At 36.8% G+C, this 20,925-nt stretch overlaps 1 protein-coding gene across 1 annotated transcript in view; it reads left to right on the plus strand.

The window, feature by feature from the left end:
- Nucleotides 1–20,925, plus strand: part of BRDT (bromodomain testis associated) — a 60,312-nt gene that overhangs the window by 29,256 nt on the left and 10,131 nt on the right. Inside the window, exons 13-15 of the mRNA XM_007468554.1 lie at nucleotides 4,829–4,890; nucleotides 7,169–7,340; nucleotides 13,311–13,411. Coding sequence (XP_007468616.1) covers nucleotides 4,829–4,890; nucleotides 7,169–7,340; nucleotides 13,311–13,411 — 335 coding nt within the window. The remainder of the gene's footprint in view (nucleotides 1–4,828; nucleotides 4,891–7,168; nucleotides 7,341–13,310; nucleotides 13,412–20,925) is intronic.

Raw genomic sequence — 20,925 nt, forward strand, 5'->3', positions numbered from 1 at the left:
TTATGGTGACTTAAAAGTAGGAGTAAAATAACCGTTTCTCCTTAGTACTACAACCCACATCTTCTGTAGAAGTGACAATGATGCATTTTTTTTTTTCATGCAAGGGAAAAAGGACAAACTTTGTTCAAGTTTAGATTTTATTTTACCTTTTAAGGGGGAGAATGGTTTAGTAAATGTAGGAAGTATGAAATGACAGTTTGGAGTACTTTTCATCATTCAAGCTAGAAAGTTTAAGAGAAATGATCAGTACTCATCATTTAAATATTTTAAACTTTCATTAGTTTCTCATCAATTAGAGTGTTTTTAAGGCCCCAGAAGGATAAATTCAAGGACTCAGGCTCGATTAAAAACTTGCATATATTGAGGTCTGTACTTGACCCATGAGTCTTAGAAATAGGGATAAACTTTGTCACGTGCATTTAAAAATTTTCTGTTCAAACTGGGTCTTACTGAATAAACAGGCTGTCTAGAATAGTGTTTCTCAGCCTTGGCGGTACATTAGAATCACCTGTAAAACTTTAAAAAATAGTGTCCAAATATGAATTGAATGGAGAGTGGGGCCAGGTAAATGTAGTGTCCAAAGTATCCCATGTGTGGACTTACCTGGCAGTCCAGTGGTTAAGACTGAACGCTTCCAATGCAGGAGGCCCACATTTGATCCCTGGTCCGGGAACTGTGATCCCATGTGGCATCGCCAAAAAAACCCAACAAAAACAAAACAATGTATCCCATGTGACTAATGTGCTGCAGTGTTTGAGAATCATCAGTCTAGGTGTTTTTTGTTTGTTTGCACTTTCTAAACACTAGTTAAAATTACTTTGGTAAAAGGAAGAGGCAGCTTATAATCGGTTTGTTCTTCTATATTATATAAGCACCACACACTTAAATCAAAATACCAAAACATTCTTTAAAGGGAGCAGATTTTTTTCGTTCAAAGTACTTGATTTTTATCAATAGAACATTAGGGGATAAGCTTGGGCAAATCATTCAACATCTCTGGACATACTTTCTTTTCTATAAAATAAGGTAATAACTTCCAATCACTTTTCTGTACCCTGTCCTATACAACAGAAGTGTGATTTGTTTTTCTAATTTAAAAATCTTCAGTAATTTTTTCTGCTGTAATGGCATTACATTCTTGTTTTACATTATGTATGGTATTATATTCATATTCAATTTATCAAATTTTTTAGTCAGTACTGGCTTGCTGATAATATTTGGTGTCTTTGGAGCATTGATCTCAGTGCTTTGATAGGTGATGGTTATTAGCACACCTTTCAATCAAATATTTAATGCCAGATCGCTCTCTTTTTCTTGATTCTGTGATTAAAATTTTTGCTTAGTTTGAAATGAAAGCTTTCCAATCAAAGTTTTATATTGAGGTTTTTGGGGAGCTGTGAAAATAAAACACATTATATAATGTGCAAAATATTCATTTGTTTAGTAGTTAACATATTTTATCCAATTGGATCCTCACAAGGTAGGTATACGTATTATCACAGATCCCTGGTGAAGTTAGTTGACAAGCATGTATGTTGTCACTATAGTGCTCAGTTTTATTAATGTTTGTAAGACCTGGTAGGGCTTCTTCATTTATTGAAATGTGGTCTTATGCTTGATAGTGAAAATGTGTGTGTTTGCCTTTTAATTCCAAAGGCCAGGAACTCATAAATAAACAGAAATATGCAGTTTTATTTTACTATGTTCCTGGAAAGTCAGCTACATAAGAGTAGAATGAGAAGCAAAATACTGAGTTTTAGGCTGTCATTATTCATCTATCTATAGTCTGTAAGGCTTTTTTTTTTTTTTTTTTAAATAATACACAATGTATTTATTTATTTATTTATGGCTGTGTTGGGTCTTCATTTCTGTGCATGGGCTTTCTCTAGTTGTGGCAAGTGGGGGTCACTCTTCATCGCGGTGCGCAGGCCTCTCACTATCGCGGCCTCTGTTGTTGCGGAGCACAGGCTCCAGACGCGCAGGCTCAGTAATTGTGGTTCACGGGCCCAGTTGCTCCATGGCATGTGGGATTTTCCCAGACCAGGGCTCGAACCTGTGTCGTCTGCATTGGCAGGCAGATTCTCAACCACTGTGCCACCAGGGAAGCCCTGTAAGGCTTTTTTGAGGCATACTGTATTTGGTGTTTTTGATTTTTTTTTTTTTTCATTAAAAATCTTTGATGCCTTTTGCTAGTGTTTTTTAGATTTTGAGGTGCTAGTTTTTTGTGGTTTTTGGGGGTTTTTTTGGTTTTTTTCCGGTACACGGGCCTCTCACTGTTGTGGCCTCTCCCATTGCGGAACACAGGCTCCGGACGCACAGGCTCAGCGGCCATGGCGCACGAGCCCAGCCACTCCACGGCATGTGGCATCTTCCCGGACCGGGGCACGAACCTGTGTCCCCTGCATCGGCAGGCGGACTCCCAACCACTGCGCCACCAGGGAAGCCCAAGGTGCTAGTTTTTATAATAGTCCTGAGCTTTAGTTTTATGTCAGAGAACTAAGATAATGCCCTTGAATTTTTCGTCAGAACACTAATGTGGTATGTTGTATTTTTACTGTAGTTGAGTTTATATCATTGAATAATTTGTTTAGGTGCATATTTGGATAATTAAGACAGATGTATATCACTAATCATCAGAGAAATGCAAATCAAAACTACAGTGAGATATAATCTCACACCAGTTAGAATGGCCATCATCAAAAAATCTAGAAACAATAAATTATGGAGAAGGTGTGGAGAAAAGGGAACCCTCTTGCACTGTTGGTGGGAATGTAAATTGATACAGAGAACAGTCTGGAGAACAGTGTGGAGAACAGTATGGAGGTTCCTTAAAATACTACAAATAGAACTACCATATGACCCAGCAATCCCACTACTGGGCATATACCCTGAGAAAACCATAATTCAAAAAGAGTCATGTACCAAAATGTTCATTGCAGCTCTATTTACAATAGCCCAGAGATGGAAACAACCTAAGTGTCCATCATCAGATGAATGGATAAAGAAGATGTGGCACGTATATACAATGGAATATTACTCAGCCATAAAAAAAATGAAATTGAGCTATTTGTAATGAGGTGGATAGACCTAGAGTCTGTCACGCAGAGTGAAGTAAGTCAGAGAGAGAGACAAATACCGTACGCTAACACATATATATGGAATTTAAGAAAAAAAAAATGTCATGAAGAACCTAGGGGTAAGACAGGAATAAAGACACAGACCTACTAGAGAATGGACTTGAGGATATGGGGAGGGGGAAGGGTAAGCTGTGACAAAGCAAGAGAGAGGCATGGACATATATACACTACCAAACGTAAGGTAGATAGCTAGTGGGAAGCAGCCGCATAGCACAGGGAGATCAGCTCGGTGCTTTGTGATAGCCGGGGGGGGTGGGATGGGGAGGGTGGGAGGGAGGGAGACGCAAGAGGGAAGAGATATGGGAACATATGTATATGTATAACTGATTCATTTTGTTGTAAAGCAGAAACTAACACACCATTGTAAAGCAATTATACTCCAATAAAGATGTTAAAAAAAAGATGTGTAGATGTACATATGTTATATGATCGTATTAATGAAGTCTGTTTTTTTTGTTGTTGATCAAAGCTGAAATCATAATTTTTCCCCTAAATGTGAAAGCTACCTGGATCTATACCCTCAATTTTGCAGTCTGTCTTCTTCCCTTCCCCTTTCCACCTAACCCCCAACACTTAAAATAATACTTAGTGGAGTGACATTAAGATGGTCCATGTCATTTTAAACACTTGAATTCTTTAAATTAAAGCACGTCATTGAGTGGCACTTAGCAATTTTAACAGTGTCCAGCATCAAACATTTTAGGAAAGAACAGTAACACATCCAGTGGAAACTGATGGCATTTCAGGAGGCAGAAGGTAATTATTAAAATTAGAATGTTTTAAGTTTGAATAAGACCTGGTGTTGACCAGCCTTGGTGCCCTGAAGCCTGAGGCAAATAATGCTCAGGAGGCTCATGAAAGCTGGCCTGGAGAGGTGAATCAAGGCATTAACTACCAGTTTGGTGCTTTACCACGTTGACTTAGGCTTCTTACTGGGGAGGATAGCACCAGAATCATTTGTAGGATCAAGAAAGAGGAACCTATGAGCACCATGTCAGAGAGATCTCTTTTTATATCTACTCTACTGCCAGTGTCAGCTGTAAAGGCATGTCTAAAGGTAAAGGAGGTACTATAAAACCCATTTGTTTCTATGTAGTCGAGGCTGCCAGACAGCTCGGAAGTAAACAGAGTATTAATTAGATGGGATCTTTATTATAATGCTTAGTAAGCAGAGCAGACTTTATCATGTATAATCAAATAGCTTCACTTTTAATAAAAGACTGTATCCTCTCAGATAATGACATACCCTTCTCTTGTAAATTCTCAATTATTTTAATTAAGCCTCTTAATGGCTACTTGGTTAAAGATGATTTTAGTTTAATTGGTACTGCTTGTTTAAACCCTTATCTCAGTTGTAACTTGTTTCTTTTTAAACTGTCGCTTATTCAAGCTCTTTACTCTGAAGTAACACATTGTTCTTTTTGCCTAATAATCTAAATTGAAATTTGTGAGGGGGTATTTATTCCATTATGTGGAAAAGAAAATATCCCTTTTCAAAGCAAGTATCCCTTTAGAAATTTTGACTGATTCCAAGAGGGCAAAAAAATTTATAAATAAAAGAATTTCTTGAGTTAAGAAGTTGACCATTTTCTTAAAATCATCACTTTCATTCTAATGTGAAAAAATTTGTAATTTAGATGATGGTAATTTTTGAAGTTGGCAAATATTAAAATATTTATATATGTTTGCAGAAATGTTTCCTAAATTTACTGGAGTAAAACAGAATGATTCTTCTTCTAAAGAGAAAGTAAAGGTAAGTTAATTCTTCATTTTTACCTTAGAATTTTAAAATTATGTAGGTTATGGCTCACTGGTATACTAGTAGCTTTCTTTAAAATTGTTCTTGATTTTATTTACATGAAGAGTTGTCACTCATTTTAATTTGTCACCTAAATGTTCAAAGATTTCTTTGTAAAGAAGATTGAATAGTGAAATGATGTGACTTTTTTATGATTTAGTCAAACAGGTAAGTGGAACACATTATACAAATTTCAGCTTAGTCTTGAGAGTCTAAATACAGAGAGAAGGTCTTGGTGTCCCCATGTGCGTACAGTAGGGTATGCACAGTAAGGTGGAATTTCTCCAAAAAAGGTAGTAGGGGAATGGTAGTGAGAGTTCTAAAGATAAAGCTTATAATTACCAACTATTCATTTTTAGCACATCTATGTTTGATTAGTAGCTGACGTGCTTTGAAAAGGATAAAAGTAATTTTATCTTTTACTATTAATCCTCATAAAACTTTTAATCCTTTGTACCCATCCCAAATATAGAATTACAGGTGTATACCTTTTATTAAATCATAAACTTACTTAACAACATCTAACTCTAGGTTAGGGGAAATACAACATAAATAATACTGTCTTGAAGGATCTCTTAGTTGTGAGAAGAGAGATAATCATACAGTTAAGAGATTGTATGATTAGTGCTATAATCATCTATATTCATAATTTATTGAGAAAATGAAGGAGGAATATATATATACTGCCTGGAGGAGGGAATGCTTAAAATGTATTTTAAATTATAGGGAAAGGGAAGAAATGGTTAGTATATTGACATGCTGATTAGGGACTTACTTTTTTAAACAGAGGTAGTAGCGTAAGAGAGCATGGTGGTATTTACTGTGGTGATGGTTAGCCGTAATGATGGCACTGGCGGGGGTGGGGGGGGTGGGGGGGTGGGGGGAAGCACAGGAGGTGTGTTCAGGGAAACATGGTAGCAGAGGGTGTTTGTATGGGATTAGTTGGCTTTGGAGATACAATAGGGAGGGCTTTGCACGCCTAGATAAAGTGTTAATATTTAATTTGTTAGGTAGGCGTGAGCTCTCAAAGGTTTTTGAGTGGAAGGAAGATCCAGATGATCTATCTGCCATAGTCATTAGTGGAATCAGAAAATTATGTCAAGTTATGAACAAACTTTGGAATAATTCTCAGTACATAGCACATAGGATGCTATCTCTATGATCTGTTTGTGACCAAGTTTTTTTCAGTGTCCCTCACTGAAGAACAAAATGCTCATTTAAGACAAAAAAGGAAATATATTTATAGAATCATGAATAAATGCACATATTTGTGTGTTTCAGAAAGTGTTGTTTTGCTGATTTAAATCTCAGCATTTGCCTTTAAGCTTCGGGCTTGGGTCTGTATTATTGTTGGCTATGCCCTTTGTTTTATTCAAACTAGCATAGGTATTCATACACTTGCCTTATCGGCTCACTCACTCTAACCCTTTTATTAGATGGAGAAGGAAGATTGTCTTATTCATCTCTGTACTATCTATAACTCAGAGCTTAGTAGATAAGGTACCTGGGCTTTGGTACTATAACTTAGCTTGTCACTCAATGGATGTGAGATTTTAGGTTAAGTTACCTTCCTTATATCTAAGTCCTATTGTAAACTGTAAATGGGGATAATAATTATACCAAACTCATAGGATTAGTGTGAGAAATTAAGAACTATATAAAAGGCTTACCCTGGTGCCTTGCACCTCATAAGTGTTAACTAAATATTAGCTATTATAATACATTTTTTCTTAATAAGTAGTTAACAGAGTTCGGAATCAGAATTTGTTGATAGTCTATGGCTCAACCATCATGTTATTCTTTTTTTAAACACACCCTCCTTTTATATCTATAATTCACTAAGGAAAAGGGGGTAAAGAAAGTGGATTAGTCTCTAGATTTGGTATGAAAGCTCAGTTTTTATTTTCAGTAGATCACAGGGAAGCATTTGCAAATAAGCAACACTGTTTAATAACATATGTATAAGTCTATGTGTACTAGCAACTAAGATCATAGACTTTGACTCTGCTTATAAGCTATATGATGGCCAAGTTATTTAATCGTTCTAAACCTTAGTTTTCTCATTTGTAAGATAGTGATATTTATACCTTATAAATTTGTGTGACTTAATTTAATATCATATTCAAAGACAGTATTAAATTATATTCTATCCTCTTGTGTTTCTGTTTTCTTAGTTATACTTCCTGTGTGGTTAAGCTCTGAAAGATAGTTTTGTTTAACTTTGTTTTAGCAGATACAATCTTCTGTGCAAGATACAACCTCTGGGAAAACTAGCCTGGTTCATCAGACTACATGTTCAGGTGGAACACCACCAAATCACCACCACTTAGTATTTAATTATCAAGAATCAGAACGTTTACAGAGTGTGGAAAACATTTCACCTTTACAAATTCTGCCTCTTTCAGGTAAGAAATTAGGAAGTAAATGACTGTGATTGAACAACTGACTTCTAAATGAAAATACCAAGATTATGATGTATCTGGAATACTGGAAATCACAACTAGTAAATTCCAGGTTAGAAATAATCCCTGAAGCATATTGCTGTATACCCCAAGGTACTCATTACATTTGAATGAAAGAAAATTGTATGTGCAGTTCACACACAACTTACTTTCATACAGATTATATACATTGGCATGTGAGCCATGCATAAAAACCTGTCACTGCCATAGCTCATAGCAAGCTCTGAGCAGACTTGTGAAATGTTGCTCTAATTTCCATAATGTCTGTATGGGTTGGAAAGGTAGATTAGAATAGGGAAAAGATAGAGATTCTATAGGTAGAGAAATGAAGTTATAAACATTAAAAACAGTTTACAGTTAAAGAAACTTGGGCTAGAAATACTTGCCTAGTGGTGGTTCCTATTTACCAAAAACATCTTCTAAAACTGGAAATTTTTGTATTGTTAGGTTCATTTGACTTTATAAATGTCTTATCTGTTAGTCTTATCAGAAGTGAACGTATCACCTTTCTCAGCCTGGTCCTCCTGGGGATGTGTGGCGCAGGAGCATACTTCTCTGATAGTGATGAGCCCAGCTTATGGAATGCCTGAACTTTGAGACACAAATGTATTCAGGCCTAGACAGAAGCAGATGTGAATATTCCATATCCATGGCTCCTTCTGTCTAAACTGCTCCCTGGCCTTCCAATGGCAGGGGTTTCTCCAGAACAGAAGAAATTTCTAAGCTGTTTTACTGAAGCACAGATTAGGAGGAACACAGAAGTTCTGATCCTCCTTTATTGCTTCCAGTAAAAGCTCCCTACTATTCTGTGTTTGAGTATTCCATTTTGCATTTAACTCGAGTTATAGCTCTTGACTCTGGAGAAGGAGTGGAGATCAAGAGAAAAAATATCTGAGGCAACACTGGGGGCATCCCAGGAAGAAGTATAAACAAAGATCCAAAGTATGAAATATTTATAGCCATTCTTTTCTGGAAAAATATTTTCAAGGTACTCAGGAGAATAACTGAAGATGTAGTTGTTCTAGGTCATAAATTACCTTAAATACCAGTGCTACATTTGGATCTTTTATTTTGCACACAGAAAGTAGCTTCAAACAAGAGCATAACAAAATCAGATTTTACATTAGGAAGAGATTGCTGCTTGCTGTATAAGGGATGGACTAAGATGAAGATGCTCTGATATAATTGGGACCAAGTAAGGAAGCTGAGTGCTATAGTCTAGGAAAGAAATTATGAGGACCAAAACTAAGGCAGTAAGCACAGAAAGGATGTGGCTAAATTAGATAGTTTGTGGCAGAATTACTAAGCTTTATTAGAATAAGTGTCTTACCAGAGTATTATCCAACAGTTGGCTTGAAAATAAGAGATATTGTTCATTTTGGACATGTTTAAGATGCTACAGAATATCTAATTGGAAATATATAACTAGAAATAGGTTTCTGGAACTAATAGGGTGTAACAAGAACTACAGTTAGGAATTACCAATATGTAGAAGCTACTTGAAGCCATGAGAATGAAGGAAAATGTACAGAGCAGGAGGAGAAAAGGTCAAGGACAAAATTCTGGGTAACCAAACAACCTCAGTAAACCGTAGAAAAAATTAATAAGTTAAAAGAAGAGGTAATCAAAGCTAAGAGGAAAAGGAAAAATGGTATAATAGAAGCCCAGGAGATACGTTTTTCGAAGGAAACCATCATCACGAGTATCATGTCCTACTATATATACAAAGCCTTAAAGTACCATGAGGGATGAGGAGAGAAGATTAAAATTGGCAATGTGAGATTTTTTTGCTTTTACAAAAGCTTCTTTTATGGCTATTGTGATTGAGATGGAAGCAGATTCTTGTAAATTGAGAAGTAATGGAATCTGAATGTAAACCAGTCTTTCAAGAATTTTATTGAAGAGGATGGGAAGATAGCTGTGGCTTTAACAGGAAGATAGGTATTTTGTTGTTGTTTTTTTAAGACTGGGAGAGAGGTTGTTTTGTTTTGAATTTTGAAATCGGCGAGATTTGATCGAGTTTGGAGGCCAATCGCAAAGAACCAGAGTAGGGAAAAGTTGCTGTTTTCATTATAGTAAGTTCCTAGGAGAATGATAGGGATAGCTTTGAAGAAGAATAAAGACATTGAAAAGTAATGGAAATAATGCAGTCAAGATGGTCTTTTGTTCCTATTTTAAGAAAACGTCCTATCTATGAAAAGTCAGGCTTTAAATATCTAAATCTTCGGTCGGGATCCGTTTCTTGTATTCCTTCAATTTCTGTTTATACGTGATTGTGAGTAACAATATTGTGTAAAGGGGAAGTTTGGATGATGCCGAATGGCTGTTCTACTGCACTTAAGCAGATTTTTGAGAACCAAAGTGGTTTGCATTTGCCAACTGTAGGTGGCACTATGCCCAAGGGAAACTGCAAATATATTAAGCTATAAAATGTATATAGAATTTTACTTTTCTGGAGTGTAATCTTGGTGGAAATAAATTTTTGGTTAAACCTTTAAACAAAAAAAGTAAAAAAAAATTTACTGAAGTTTTCTTGTAGTTTGGCAAAAATGTTAGAGTACATAAATATTTAAGAAGTTGAAGTTTTAAGTGTTATCAGTTTTCTTCAAAACCTCTGCCATCATCTCCACCTGAACTGGAAGATGTCTAATTTTTTTTCCTTAAAATAAGTTGAAGTTTTTAGTCGTGAAGGATTACTAAACTTATCTTTATAATTTATCCTTCCACAGCTCTTAAAAATATCTTCACTCAGTTGTATTAAGAATTTTTTTTTTAAAAAACTTATGCTGTCACATCAATGTGAATTAACATGGCAAATGAGAAGGTAAATCAAGGAGTTTGCCATCTAGTAGGAGAAGTAAACAACTGGTATATGAAGTAAAAATAGGGACTTCCCTGGTGGCGCAGTGGATAAGACTGTGCTCCCAATGCATGGGGCCCGGGTTTGATCCCTGGTCAGGGAACTAGATTCCACATGCATGCCGCAACTAAGAGTTCACATGCCACAACTAAGAAGCTCACCTGCTGCAACTAAGACCCAGTACAACCAAATAAATAAATATGTCTGTGGATGTGTGTGTGTGTGTATAAATTTTTTTAAATTATAATAAAGTAAAAATAATGTGCCCTAAAAGAACCCAAAATGAAATTTAAGGAGATGAGGAAGGCAGAATTACCTGACCTCTTTTTTTTTTTTTTTTTTGCGGTACGCGGGCCTCTCACTGTTGTGGCCTCTCCCGTTGTGGAGCACAGGCTCCGGACGCGCAGGCTCAGCGGCCATGGCTCACGGGCCCAGCCGCTCCGCGGCATGTGGGATTCTCCCAGACCGGGGCACGAACCCATGTCCGCTGTATCGGCAGGCGGACTCTCAACCACTGCGCCATCAGGGAAGCCCTACCTGACCTCTTTGAAAGATGTGTATTGATGTATAGTAGGATCAAAAGGCATTTTGGATGGAGGGAACAACACGAATGAGTGTATTTAGGTGACCAGTAATTCAATGTGATTAAAGCTTTGCTTGAATAAATAGGAATACAGGGAAATAAATTTGGGAAGGTAGATCAGGATCAGATCATAAAGAACCTCAATACCTAGAGACTTTTGGACTTAATTGTAATAGTATAGTCAGTGGGGAGCCAATGAAGATTTTTTGAACAGAGTGTGCTTCAGTGTAATTACTCTGCCAATATTGTGTAGGTCAGTTGGAGAGATGGGGAACAGAGACCAGAGAAGGAAAAGACCAACTGGGCTGTTGCAGTAGTACAAAAAAACTAAGTGATGGAAAGAAAGAAAAAGCTATAGTTGAAAGAAATCACAAGAGTGGAGTGAGCAGGTCTGCAAAAGATGAATATATATGCTGGGTTTTAATAACAAAGAGGTGTGTAAGCTTTGGTGGCTCAGAGGATAGTGGCTGGATACTGGTCCAGGTTGACAGACCTGGAACACAGATGAAGAACAGATGTCGGAGGAAAGATGAGTTTTGTAGAGTTTTGAGGTGCCAGAGGGCATCCATATGAAAATGTTTTTCAGAGAGTTGGTCCCTTGACACACTTCCCTTGGCTTCTGTGACACTCTTCTCTTGATCATCCCATCTCTGAACGTTCTTTACAGACACCTACTTTATCTGCCTACCTTTAATGTTGATAATACTCTGAGTTACATCCTTAAGCCTCTTTTTACTTTACTCCAGGCTTTTCTAGCCATATTCCAAAGCATAGGCTTACTAAGCTAGGACCTCCCCCTCAGCTCTCATAGCAATAGGCTTGGAGCAGACCTCCCATTTACCCAGGTATGCCATACATTGATCATTTTCTACTTATTATGGCATGTAAAAGGTTGAAAGCCAGCAATCTATACATCCTTCCTGGATGATCTTCTTGGAGTCTATGACTTCTAGTCCCATTTTTACAACTCAAGCATCCAAGCCCCAGGCATGTTTATACAACTCTACTGCAATACCTTAAACAGCACATAGGCATGTCAAATACAGCATGTCAAAACTGAATTTCCCCCTTTTAATTCCTACATTTAAATCTTTCCTCTTTAGTTCTTGATAATGGCACTGTCACCACTTACTAACTTAGAGTCAACAAACTGAGTCGTTTAGAATATACTTCTCTTGACATATGTACTCTTTCTACTTCTTAAATAATATCTGATCCCAGGCAGAGAGGGGATGTAGTTCTGTACTTAGACTTTTTCTCCCTATTTTTCCATTCCCTGTTGAACTGAGAAAATAGGTGCATTGGGCCACGTAGGAACACACAAATTTAAACTTTGTTCTTTCATTCATCCGTCCACTGACTGTTTTGTCTCACCCTCCTGTGCTCACTCCTATCCTTTAGTGTTCCTCCCTTGACTTCAAGCCTCACATTCAACTGGTGTGATTTAGCCAGAGAATCAAAGGAATTGATGGGTGATAGAAGCTTAAATGTAAGTTCCTGTAACTCTAAGTGGCCAGGATTTTATGAGCTTGAGCCAATTAACAAAAAGATAGCAACTCAAGTTTTCATTTTTCTCCTCTGTCCTTTTGCTGCTAGTTAGGACCTATAGACAAGAGCTGGAGAGAAATGAAACAGAAACGACCTAATTAAATTTCATACACCAGGATGCTTTTGGTCACAAGTGAAGAAAATTTAGCTCCAAACTGGTTTACACAAGGAATTTTGTTATCATACATATTGTAGTCCAGAAGTAGGTCAGTCATTTAGACATGTTTGACAAAGGCTCAAGCTCTATTTCTGAAATTATTTTCACCTGTAATAAATGAAATATTTGTATGAAAGCTTTACAGTCAACAGGATTGTGTGGTTTGTTCTCTTCACCTCAGAGTCAAACAACATTTTGCATTTCTTACTCCTATCCCCCACTGGGTAGTTTAGGTGTCTGGTATCTTCGTTCTTCAATTCTTTGTATTTTCTTTGTTCTCAGTTTGGCTACCAGGAAGCATCTTTCCTTGGAAGCCCTACAGTGGCTTAGGCCTCCTCTTTTCTAAATGATTCACTGGTGTGGGGGTAGGATTACCATAATTAGCTTGGCCAGGGAAGACCCATCTCTGGAGCTGAGGTCAGTTTACAAGCTGAAAGACTGCTACACCATGGGGAAAGCTAAAATAGGTCTTGGTAGGTGAGCCACAATGTCATCTATACTTTATGCTGACAAAAAAAAAAAGAAGAAGAAGAAGAAGAAGAAGAAAAAAAGAAATAAAGGAGGTAAAATTTCAAGTGAAAATGTTTATTTTACAGTATTACAATTCTCCAACTAAGAATACTCCAAAATTAAGCAGAAAAAAACTAGTTATTTTATTTTCATATTTTCTGACCTGGCGGGGTGGTGGGGTGGTGGAAATGTCAAATTCTGGAGAATCAAGATGAAATAACTTGACTATACTATTCTAAAAATGTGTGCATCCAGATAATCCTGAACCACGCTTGAATGGCCTAACTGTGATGCATCAGTCCGGTGATAATGACACAGTGGTGTTAGAATCAGAATGTCAAGTTCCAGTGCAAAAGGTAAGAGTAAAGTTATTTTTTCTCACAAATATTGAAGGGATTTAAAATTGAATATAGAAATGGCACAGAGGTATTTTAAGCCCTAATTTGAATGAATTTTGGATCTCTAAGCCTAATTTTTGCCTACTTATTAAAAAAAAAAAAGTTAAACTGTGAGCAACACTCTTCCCCATCCTCTACCTTCAGTCCCCATATTTGTGTTTAATTGTAAATTCTATAATGCTGGTATTTGCCAGCTATCCTGATTTTAAAACATGTTATAAAACTATCTTTTAGAATCTGTTGTAGGTGATTTCCTCATGGAGTCTTTGGTGCACTTAATCTCAAACCACACATTGATCAGTCTTTCAACAAGTGTTCTAGATGTTTGGGATACATTAGATACACCAGGTACTATTCTAGACATTTGAATCTAGTAACTGTCAGAAATGGACTATGAATGAGATATTCACATATCCCCTCTTTTTTCTCTCCCTCCCTTCCTTCCATTCTTTCCTTTCTTTTTTCCTTGTAAGTACTTCAGAGGACAAATCTTTTCTGGGAATTCCATTCTGGTCCAGTGGTTAGGACTCCTTGCTTTCATTGCCGAGGGCACAGGTTCAATCCCCAGTCAGGGAACTAAGATCCTGCAAGCAGTGTGGCCAAGGGGGAAAATAAAAAAACAATAAGTTTTTTTTAAAAAGTGCCTCTCCTGATATGCAGCATAAATTTTTTATTGTTACTGTTTTTTGTTTAAACATCGGAAGTGTCATCTGTCCCCTTTAGGATGCAAAGAATAATGCAGCAGAGTTTCTCAAATATTTGGTTTACTGTGTACTAAAATCTTCGTTCCTAATTTAACAAAACTGTAATTTTGACTGACCCAAAATAAAGTTTGAAAACAGTAAGAAAATTTTCAAAAGGGCAAAGAGATTACAACAAAAATAAGCAGCAAAACATCAAGTATATGTCATACCATTGAAGTTTGTGCTAAAGGTAAAAGTGACATAAGTCTACTCTCTGTTGATTTCTAATGTCCAGCATATAGTAGGAACCAAAATGTTGAAAGCTTGAGGAGGAATGGGATTATGTGGCTTGTTCTCTTCACAACAAACCGTTTCCATTCTTTTTTTTTTTCTTGATTTTAAACTGTTTCCATCCTTGACATTATTTCCTACCGTTGCTCACTCACTATCAGCAGTGTTATTACCACTTACTGAAAAAGAAAAAAAAGGCTACAGAATTTTGGTGCTAGAACAGATCCTTGAGAATTAGTCTTTATGAACAAACTGTGGCCCAGACAGTTCAAGCATCTTGCCCAAAGAAGAGGTGATACTGAAGGAAAACATTTCAACAAGCTCCCAACCTCTGTTGTTTTACTCAGAGCTCTAGCTTTGCTGTTTGTCTCTTACTTACCTCTGCCTCAAGGAAAGGTATCCCTTCTTGCCAAGACTTCTCTAACTCTGTTCTTCATTTTCTTTCATTTAACAGATTTTTGTGGAGCTCTCCTGCCATCTCTATAGTCTCTATTATTCCTTTTGTCTTATTTCTCCACTACCTGTTTACATTTTAAACCAGGCTTTCTCAACTATAGCACTATTGACATTTTGGGCTGGATAAGTTTTTGTTGGGAGTAGGCCTGTACATTGTAGGATGCTTAACAGGAACCCTAACCTCTATCTACTAGATGCTAGCAACACCCTTTCCCCTACCACTACGTGACAACCAAAAACTTTGCTGACATTGCCATAGGTCTTCCCTGGGCAAAGGAGAATCACCCCAGTTGTGAAGCAGTACCTTAATTTTACCTAGAATCCAGCTGTTCCCCTCTTCCTGTAATTTGCCCTATCAGAGGAACCAATGATGTCTAAAATTGCTGCATCCCTCCCAAAGTCTTGATAGGGTAAGGAGTCCAGGGTCTTCTACTACTTCTGTCTCTGGTTGAACATCCACTGTGGTGATTTCAGTTACAGTCTCTCTGCAGATGACTCAAATATATAGTTCTAGACCTGACATCCTGTGAGTTTTAATCATTTTTGATTTCTCAGTCCCCTACAGCCAAGGAATTGCTAAATTCTTTGGGTTTTACTTTCAAGATGTTTCCTTTTCCACTTCTGCCTCAGAGACCAGACCTCATTGCTTTCAGTGTGAGCTCTTTGTAATATTTATAACTGGTCAGACTAACTTGAAACCTTCCTTGTTCTAATCCATTCTGCTTTTAACATTCTTACACTGTTCCTCCTGATGTATTGCTCTGATCATATTACTAATATGTATGAAACCTTCAGTAGTTTCTAACTTTGACTCCAGAGTGAAGATTAAACACCTTTACCTTATGACTTATGACTCCAATCTAGCCTTTCAGTCTTAACTATATGCCTTGTAATTCACTGAAATTGAACTCTTCATTTCTCCTCGGATATATCTAGTAATATCTTTAATTATTATGTTCTTGCTTCAGTGAGGAATGCTTTCCATCCTCATCTCTGCCTGTCAAAAGTCTTCTTATTCTTCTCTGTGATGTCTGAAAAACTGTACTGTACTCCAAACCCAATTATGACCTTTCTTGTTTTAAGATCTGCCACAATTTTATTGCAATTAGACAGACATTTCCGGGATCAAACCAGAGACCAGGGTTTCATCCTCCCTTTATTTCCTATTAAGTATACTACCAGGTATTACCTGTTCTGTTTCAAATCTCTATCTGAAGGCAAGATTCTTTAACTCAGTAGAAAAAATGAAGTCTGGAGCTAGTATTTAGCCCATTCCATGGGTAAGAACGAAAACAGGTTTTATTGGCAGCATACAGGAAAGACTTCATAAACACAACTGGGTGACCTATGTGTGTACAGTAGGGGTGAGATTACTTCAGGATGGAAATTAAAAAAGCTTATGGAAAAGTCTTGTCATAAATTTTCTTTTGCTTTACCTGGGACCCTGGACAAATTTCTCCCTAATATTTCATGGAAATAATATGAAAAGAGGAATCAAGCATAATTATTAAGGAGACAATTATCAAAAAAAATTTAAACAGAGGATGTTCAGGTATTGCATTGTCGTCTTTTCTTACCCCAGATAAGTAGGCTCTTTTTTGTAAATTGAGGTATAACTGATATATAATATTATTAGTTTCAGGTATACAACTTAATATATTGAGAAATGATCACCGTAGGAAGTCTATTCTCTCCATCTCCCAACATAGTTAAAATTTTTTTTCTTGTGATGAGAACTTGTAAGATCTACTCTAAGCACATTTCAAATGTACAATGGAGTATTATTGACTATAGTCACCATGCTGTACATTGCATCCCCAGGACTTAATTATTTTACAGCTAGAAGGTTGTACCTTTTGACCTTCTTCACTCATTACGCCCACTCCCCCTCCTCTGGCAGCCACCACTTTGTTCTCTGTATCTATAAATTTGGGGTTTTTTGGGGGAGTGGTGTTTCTTGGGGTTTTTTTAGATTCCACATATAAGTGAGATCATATGGTATTTGTCTTTCTCTGTCTACTTATTTCACTTAGCATAATAAAAGCCCTCAAGTTCCATCCACGATTTCCTTGGTTTTTTGTGGCTGAATAATATTCCATCATGTATATATGCCACATTTTCTTTTTCTGTTTATCCATTGATGGACATGTGGTGTTACTTCCAAATCTTGGCTATTATGAATAATGCTGCAATGAACGTGGGAGTGCAGATATTCTTCAAGATCCTGATTTCATTTCCTTTGGCTATATACTCAGAAGTAGGATTTGCTGCATAATATGGTAGTTCTACTTTTTTTTGGGGGGGGGTATCTCTATGCTGTTTTCCATAATGGCCATACCAATTTAAATCCCCACCAACACTGTACCAGGATTTCCTTTTCTCCATGTCCTCACCAACAGTTGATAATTGCCATTCTTATAGGTGTGAGGGTGATATCTCATTGTGGTTTTGATTTGCACTTCCCTTATGATTAACATTCCCTTATGATTAGTGATGCTGAGTACCTTTTCATGGACCTGTTGCCCATCTGTTTGTTCTCTTTGGAAAAATGCCTATTCAGGTCCTCTGCCCATTTTTTTCAGTTTGTTTGTTTTCCTTCTGTTGAGTTTTCTAAGTTCTTTATATATATCTCTTATCAGACATATGATTTTCAAATATTTCCTGCCATTCAGTAGGTTGCCTTTTCATTTTGTTGTTGGTTGCCTTTGCTAAGCAGAAGGTTTTTTAGTTTGATGTAGTTCCACTTGTTCATTTTTGCTTTTGTTGCCTTTGCTTTTGGTGTCAGATCCAAAAAATTATCACCAAGATGGATGTCAAGGAGCTTACCACCTATGGTTTCTTCTAGGAGTTATAATTATGGTTTTAGGACTTATATTCAAGTCTTTAATCCGTTTTGAGTTGATTTTTACATATGGTATGAGATAGTAGTCTAGTTTAATTCTTTTGCATGTGGCTGGTCAGTTTTCCCAATACCATTTGTTAAAGACACTGTCCATTACCCATTTTACAACCTTCACTCCTTTTTGTTTGTTTGTTTTTGTAGGTCATTTTCCTTTATTTTAAGTGTAACAGAAAGTTAAATTTTCCAGTGAAATAATAATGAGGCTACTGGCTCTCTCCCACAAGACTCTGAGGCCAAGCCAAATTATATGAAGGCTAGCCTATCCACACTATTTTTCTTCACTGCTCTTTTAATTTCCTCTTTCCCCATCTTCTTCTGCAGCAGCACAGGGACTACTCACTCACCAGAACACATGCCCAAGTATGAAATGAGTCCTTCACTCCTTTATTGTAAATTAATTGACCATAAGTGCATTTGTTTATTTCTGGGCTCTCTATTCTCTTCCATTGTGCTATGTGTCTGTTTTTATGCCAGTACCATACTGTTTTGATTACTGTAAGTTTGTAGTATAGCTTGAAATCAGAGCGCATGATACCTCCAGCTTTGTTGTTCTTTCTTGGAATTGCTTTGGCTAGTTAGGGTCTTTTGTGGTTCCATACATATTCTAGGATTGTTTGTTCTATTTCTGTGAAAAATGTCATTAGAATTCTGATAGGGATTGCATTGAATCTGTAGATTGCTTTGGGTAATATGGATGTTTTAACAATAGTAATTCTTTCAGTACATGAACATGGAATATCTTTCCATTTCTCTGTATCTTCTTCCATTGCTTTCATCACTGTTATAGTTTTCAGTGTACAGGTCTTTCACCTTGGTTAAGTTTATTCCTAGGTATTTTATTCTTTTTGATGCAATTGTAAATGTGATTTTTTTCTTAATTTGTCTTTCTGATAGTTTGTTAGTGTATAGAATCACAGTGGATTTTTGCATATTGATTTTGTATCCCACAACTTTACTGAATTTCTGTATTCTAATGTTTTTGATGGAGTCTTTAGGGTTTTCTATATATAATATCATGCCATCTTCAAATAGTGACAGTTTTACTTCTTTCTGATTTGAGTACTTTTATCTTGCCTGATTGCTCTGGCTGGGACTTCCAGTACTATGTTGACTAGAAATGGTGAGAGTGAGCATCCTTGTCTCATTCCTGATCTCAGAGGAAGAGCTTCCAGCCTTTCATCACTGAGTATGATATGAGATGTGGGCTTGTCATATATAGCCTTTATATGCTAGGATATAGTCCCTCTGTACCTACTTTGCTGAGAGTTTTTATCATAAATGGCTGTTGAATTCTGTCAAATGCTTTTTCTGCATCTATTAAGATCATATTTTTATCCTTCGTTTTGTTAATGTGGTGTATCATGTTGTTTGACTTGCAGGTGTTAAACTATCCTTGCATCCCTGGAATAAATCCTACTTGATCATAGTGTATCATCTTTTTACTGTATAGTTGAATTTGGTTTGCTAATATGTTGTTGGGGATTCTTGCACCTGTGTTCATCAAGGATATTAGTGTGTAATTTTCTTTTCTTGTGATGTCCTTATCTCATTTTGGTATCAGGGTAATGCTGGCCTAGTTAAATAAGTTTGGAAATGTTCCCTCCTCTTCTGTTTTTTGGAAGAGTTTGAGAAGGATTGGTATTAATTCTTCTTTAAATGTTTGGTAGAATTTACCAGTGAAGCCATCTGGTCCTAGACTTTTTGGAAATTTTTTGATTACTGATTCAGTCTCCTTCCTAGTAATTGATTTGTCCACATTTTCAATTTCTCCATGACTCACTTTCGGTAAGTTGTATGTTTTTAGTAATTTATCAGTTTCTTCTAGGTTGTCCAGTTTGTTGCCATAAAATTGTTCATAGTAGTCTCTTACAATCCTTTATATTTCTGTGGTATCAGTTGTAATATCTCCTCTTTCATTTCTTTTTTTTTTTTGCTTTTTTTCTGAGATTGATTGATTTTGGCTGAGTTGGGTCTTCATTGCGTGCAGGCTTTCTCTAGTAGCGGTGAGTGGGGGCTACTCTTCATTGTGGTGCGTGGGCTTCTTATTGTGGTGGCTTCTCTTGTTGCGGAGCATGGGCTCTAGGCACACAGGCTTCAGTAGTTGTGGCACGCAGGCTCAGTAGTTGCGGCTTATGGGCTCTAGAGCACAGGCTCAGTAGTTGTGGTGCACCGGCTTAGTTGTTCCATGGCATGTGGGATCTTCCCGAACCAGGGCTCGAACCCATGTCCCCTGCATTGGCAGGCAGATTCTTAACCACTGCGCCACCAGGGAAGTCCCTTCTCTTTCATTTCTGATATTGATTGAGTCCTCTTTTTTTTTTTCTTGGTGAGTCTAGCTGAAGGTTTGTCTGTTTTGCTTATCTTTTCAGAACACCAGTTCTTATTTTCATTGATCATTTCTGTGGTCTTTTTATAGTCTCTATTTCATTTATTTCTACTCTGATCTTTATTGTTTCCTTCCTTCTTCTAATTCTGGGCTTCATTTGTTCTTCTTCTAGTTCCTTGAGGTGTAAATTAGGTTTACGTGAGATAGTTCTTGTTTTTTGATGTAGGCATTTATCACTATGAACTTCCCTCTTAGGACTGCTTTCGCTGTATCCCATACCTTTTGGTATGTTGTATTTCCATTTTCATTTGTCTCAAGGTATTTCTTTTTAACTTCTTTTGATTTCTTCTTTGACGCATTGGTTGTTCAGCAGCATGTTGTTTAATCTCCATATTTATGCACTTACCAGTTTTCTTCTTGTAATTGATTGCTAGTTTCATATCATTGTGGTCAGGAAAGACACTTGATATGATTTCAGTCTTCTTAAATTTATAAGACTTGTTTTGTGGTATAACATTAACTATCCTGGAGAACATGACAACTATTAGAAGGGCCATCTAGACATGTAATATCCAGTGTCCAGTATGGTAGCCACTAGCCACATATAGTTATTGAGCCCTTGAAATGTCTAGTGCAACTGAGAAACTCAGTTTTAGAACTTACAATGAACTTAAATTTAAAAACTTATACTCAGTTCAGTTATTGGAGAGCGTAAGGATGTTTAGAACAGTTTGATTATGCATATCTACTTTTTCAGCTGTAAGTTTTATGAAGTCTAATTACAGATCAATGATTTCTAATCAAAGTTAAGCAT

The sequence above is a fragment of the Lipotes vexillifer genome, unplaced genomic scaffold, assembly GCF_000442215.2.
Source record: "Lipotes vexillifer unplaced genomic scaffold, Lipotes_vexillifer_v1.1 scaffold490, whole genome shotgun sequence".
Lineage (NCBI taxonomy): Eukaryota > Metazoa > Chordata > Mammalia > Artiodactyla > Lipotidae > Lipotes > Lipotes vexillifer.